We start from the raw sequence: 5146 nt of genomic DNA, 5'->3' as shown, positions 1-5146 counted from the left end.
TGTCTGTATACTCTTGCAATTTTTATGAAAATAGAAAACATAATAAAATGGTTAAAATAAAGTTTAATTGTCAATTACATAATGATGAAAGAATGTGGAACTATTTAACACTACTATTCTAAGGAAAAGTATGCGATTAATCTCCCAACAACTATTTATATAATTTACACCAACTTAGAAAAGATGAGCTCCACTTACACTTTGTCTGATAGGTGTGGAAAAAGAAATGAACAAAATGAATGAATTGGATTAACGTAAATAAGAAGACACAAAAAGTCACGAGTTTTTTTTTGTTTTTTGTTTGTATTCGCACTTTCTGTTTACATAAATATCATTAATTTTTTTTCCTTTGCCACGTGATATTAAAATTTTGAATTTATCCTTTCTTATTAACCACCACTAGTACCTATTTTGTCAAAGTTTCTTCTTAATGAAGAGATGATTTATTTTAAAAATATTATCTAAAAAAATAGATTAAAATATAATAATATGCTTAAAATTAAATATAAAAAGATAAAACTAATCACGTGGCAATGAGGATGAAATGTCCCTGTAGACAAAGAACGAGGAACGTGGAAGACTGAGCTGAAAGAAATGGTGAAAAGTATTATAAATAGAAGAAGTAATGCTCAAATTGGATTAGTACAACAAAATAGAGCTTCCGTGGCACACTAGTTGCTACAACTCACGCAAAAAACCTTCTTCCTTTCCTTTCAGCACCACCACTACAACCAATGGCAGACACATACGTTTTGGCCACTCAGAAGCGCAACCGCACGGATGAACCTAACGGCAGTGACTCCAAGAAACTCATGCTGCACGGAGAGGCGGATCCAGCCGCAGCGTTGGCCAGCGCACGGCATGAGTTTGGGGAGCACGGCGGAGTGAACATGTCGATCGAGGCGTCGGCGACTTTCACGGTGATGGAGCCAGAGACGATGCGTCGCATGTTCTCCGGCGAGCTTGGCCCTGACCGGGACTTTTTCATCTACAGTCGCCACTTCAACCCGACGGTGCTGAACCTGAGCCGTCTCATGGCTGCGCTGGAAGGCACAGAGGCGGCGTACTGCACCGCCAGCGGGATGTCGGCTATCAGTGCCGTGCTGTTGCAGCTGTGCAGTCACGGGGAACACGTGGTGGCATCCAGAACGTTGTACGGTGGGACCCACGCTCTGTTCTCGCACTTTCTACCACGCACGTGCGGGATAGAAACAAGTTTTGTGGAGGTGACGGATCTTGAGATGGTGGATGAGGCCATGGTGGAGGGGAAGACCAAAGTGCTTTACTTCGAGTCAATTTCGAACCCGACGCTTACGGTGGCAAACATACCGGAGCTGTGCCGTATGGCACGACGTAAGGGGGTGACGGTGGTGGTGGACAACACGTTCGCGCCCATGGTGCTTACGCCGGCGCGTCTTGGTGCTGATGTGGTGGTTCACAGTATCACCAAGTTCATCAGCGGTGGGGCCGACATAATCGCAGGTATCTTTGTCGTCTTTCCATTCTCTCTCTCTTTCTTATTTTTTCTAGTTGATCACTGAATCAATGAACTGAAATTAAATAATTAATTAATATTCAATAATTACTATAACATCTATCACTATAAAGATATTCTCAGTTTTTGTTTATTCTCGTTTTTATTATAAGACTCATTCTCCTTCTCAAATTGAGCACGCACACAAACCCAAAGATATTTAATGAAAAAGAACATGTACCATAATAAATTTTTTCTTAGTTTGCCATAAAAATTCGATGTATACATATGAACTAAAAACTTACTAGTAAATAGTATTAAAAATTATAATATGACATTTCTTTCTATGACAATTCTTTCTATGACAACAATGAATTATTTTAGTTTATATATTTAATATTTTGTCTTGTTTCTTAAAGAAAGTAAAAGCTATGTATTCTCAGTCTAAGTTGAGGGTGTATGTGTGGAAGAAAGTGATGAAGAGATAGAAATCAATAAATCAATAAATGAGAAAAAGACAGAAATTTACAGGTGTATTAAATGAACAAATAAAGAAAAATAATAGAAAGAGAGAAAAAAATAGAGAAAGAGAGAGAAATTTAGAGTCATATTAAATGATTAGTGAGAAAATAAAAAATGGTTAAAAAAATATGATAAAAGTTAGATGAGAAAGCAATTAGACATATAAACAAAAATATCCCTTAAAAAGATGTTTGGTATTTGTGGTATTATTAGTTTATTAGTGGTATCTTTAGAGAATTTTTTTGAAATAAAATAATTATAAAACACTCCTTTTTTTATCACAAATCCACAAAGGACAAGTCATCGAGTTTATCCTGATAATGATGTGTATCCATCTCACATGCTGAAGTATCAGTCCTAGTCCTAATAGTACATTCATAACAAAAATTATTTTTATTTTATATTTGGTAGGTCCAGTAAACTTTGTTAAGCAATACAATGTTTTTCGGGAATGTTTATAAAGTCACTTACTTTATTTAAAATTTTCTCATAATGTGCAATTGAAGCGATCTGATTTACCATATTAATATTTAAATGTCATAATTAATGTCAACTTTTAAAATTATATTTAAATGATACAAAATAGAATATTAAATTATTTATTTATTATTCTAAAGTTATAATAACTCCGAGAAAGGTAACTGGAATTATACAAGAAGTGATAAAAGGAGAAAAAGCAAAAGATGAAAATTGTGGTGACTAATCTTTTCTTTTCAAATTGAAACGTGTTTTAAATAATTAATAGTTACCAAAGAGAGAGGATTCTGAAATATCCCTATCACTCCATAAGCTAATGAAAGTGTTTTAGAACAACTTTCATTAAAAATAATATATCTTGTATTAAGAGGTTCTTTTCCGGCTGCTCTGGAAAGTGGAGTTGTTAAACTTTATTTTCTGTACACCAAATGAATTTGTTTTTTTTTTTAATTATTTTTTCATATTGTAAAAAATATTTTCTCAATTCACAGTGTTTGTTAGGTTTTTTGTCAACCATAACTTATATAATACTGTTTTTTTTTAATTATATATTATAAAATTAAGTACATCTAACGTATAATAGTTGATGATTGTATTAATATAAAATATATCTATACCTCGATGCAACTATTTTTTATAATTTAAATTTTTGTAAATGCTGAATAATATACTAAAAAAATAATTTTGGTAAGTTTCTTGATAAACTATTAATATTTGCAAATGCTAAATAATATTATTAAATAGAATATTCCTTTTTGAACTGATGTGATGCTGGTGTACCCTTCACTTGTGACCTAAGTATCACGTGAAGTGGACAACTTCTGTTCCCTTCTTTTTGACGTGTTACACGTGTTACTTTGCTTTTAAAAATATTTGTTTTTAGCCAAAAGATAAAATTAATATATTTTTACTTCCATTAAAAAAATACAGTTATTATTGATTTTCAAACTGATGTATGTAGTCTCTTATTATAGCAAAGTTCTATTGATGTAAGAATTAAAATACATCTTAAACTTCTACCGGTAATAAATATTATGACTGACAACTTTTCAGGGGCTGTGTGTGGGCCTGCAAGCCTGGTGAATAAGATGATGGACCTGCAACAAGGATCCTTAATGCTCTTGGGCCCCACAATGAATGCAAAGGTGGCATTTGAACTTTCCGAGAGAATCCCACACCTGGGCCTAAGAATGAAGGAGCACAGTCAACGGGCTTTATTGTTCGCAAGGAGGCTGAAAAGCCTGGGCCTGAGGGTGATCTACCCGGGCCTGGAGGAGCACCCGCAGCACCAATTACTGAAGTCGATGCACAATGCTGAGTATGGGTTCTGTGGGCTTATCTGCCTGGATATGGAGACTGAAGAGAGGGCTAACCGGTTGATGAACCACTTGCAGAACTATGGGCAGTTCGGGTTCATGGCGGTGAGCTTGGGCTACTATGAGACTCTGATGTCTTGCTCTGGAAGTAGCACCAGCAGCGAGTTAAACCCAGAGGAAAAGAAACTCGCTGGGATTTCACCTGGGCTTGTGAGAATGTCCATTGGGTACATTGGCACCTTCGAGCAGAAATGGGCCCAGCTCGAGAAGGCCCTAACTAGACTTAACGAGCCTCTGTGCAAGAATTGAAGCCCATTAGCACCTCTATGTTCAGGCTTTCGAAAATATTAATAATACCAGTATGTCTAATAAGTTCTGTATTAACACTTCATCGGTTCTCTCTAATGGATGTATTTCCATTTTCTATTATTAAGCGTAGTCTGTGTTTATCTTTCCCTTTCCAAAATCAGCGAATTATATTTTGCAAAACATGGCATTTTTTCTTTCGAAAATATAAACTAATTTTAGTTATATACTTTTTCATTTCCTAATTTATAAAAAAATATACCATACTAATTCATTTCTCTTCTGTATATTTTTCAAGTTTTTAATATATCAGATTTAAATCAAATAAACAATTTTCACACAATTTTAAACGAAATTGGATTCTCAACTATTTGCTTCTCTGCAACATGTAAGGCATTTTATGGTTTTCTGTTCTCAGGGGTTCGTTTAGAAAAGCTTATTTTGGAATACCTGTGATATCTGTAAAATTAGAAGGGTGAAATTAGACATTCCGGGGGTACAAGAAAAGAAAACTGCATTTTATTGTTGACGCTGGATTCAGACCCAAACTCACAATTCCACTTCTACAGTTTGAGAAAAGAAGAAGAAGCTTTTAGTTCCTGAATCCTTACCATTTCTTCGTCGCACATATTTCAAAATGATTATCTTATCCTGAGCAAAAAGAACATATTCTGTTATAAAAATATATAAATTTAAATTAAAAATTAAAAATAATACAGAGAAAATATTTTTAGAGATAAAATTCCTAGAAAATAAAAAAATAAACTAGTATAATATGTTTAAAAACTTTTTTTCATGATTTATCGGTTAAAACTTCAGATCTTACAAATTTTTTGAATCCTTGTTTTAAAGGAAGAAGGATAAATTTATATCATGATTTTTTACGTTACAAATAATTTTTTTACTTAATAATTTCATCTCAAGAATCACCATTGCTTCCTTTTTTTTTCTCAATCAATTTTTTTTTTATTTCTTCTTGTTCATTTTTTCTACCTTTTTAAGCATATGATTTTTATTTATTTTCAAATTTTGATTAAAAATATTTTAATAT

At 33.3% G+C, this 5146-nt stretch overlaps 1 protein-coding gene across 1 annotated transcript; it reads left to right on the top strand.

Annotated features, from left to right (window-relative positions):
• The first annotated feature begins 632 nt into the window (after positions 1-632).
• On the top strand, positions 633-4238 carry LOC106769753 (methionine gamma-lyase). The gene is made up of 2 exons (XM_014655494.2): positions 633-1482; positions 3527-4238. Exons 1-2 carry the CDS (start codon positions 735-737, stop codon positions 4096-4098), a joined length of 1320 nt encoding a protein of 439 aa, XP_014510980.1. The 5' UTR covers positions 633-734; the 3' UTR covers positions 4099-4238.
• The last annotated feature ends 908 nt before the right edge of the window (positions 4239-5146 follow it).

Source organism: Vigna radiata, chromosome 8 (assembly GCF_000741045.1).
Source record: "Vigna radiata var. radiata cultivar VC1973A chromosome 8, Vradiata_ver6, whole genome shotgun sequence".
Classification (NCBI taxonomy): domain Eukaryota; kingdom Viridiplantae; phylum Streptophyta; class Magnoliopsida; order Fabales; family Fabaceae; genus Vigna; species Vigna radiata.
Note: the sequence above shows the minus strand (reverse complement) of the source record. Positions and strands in the feature narration are given on the sequence as shown.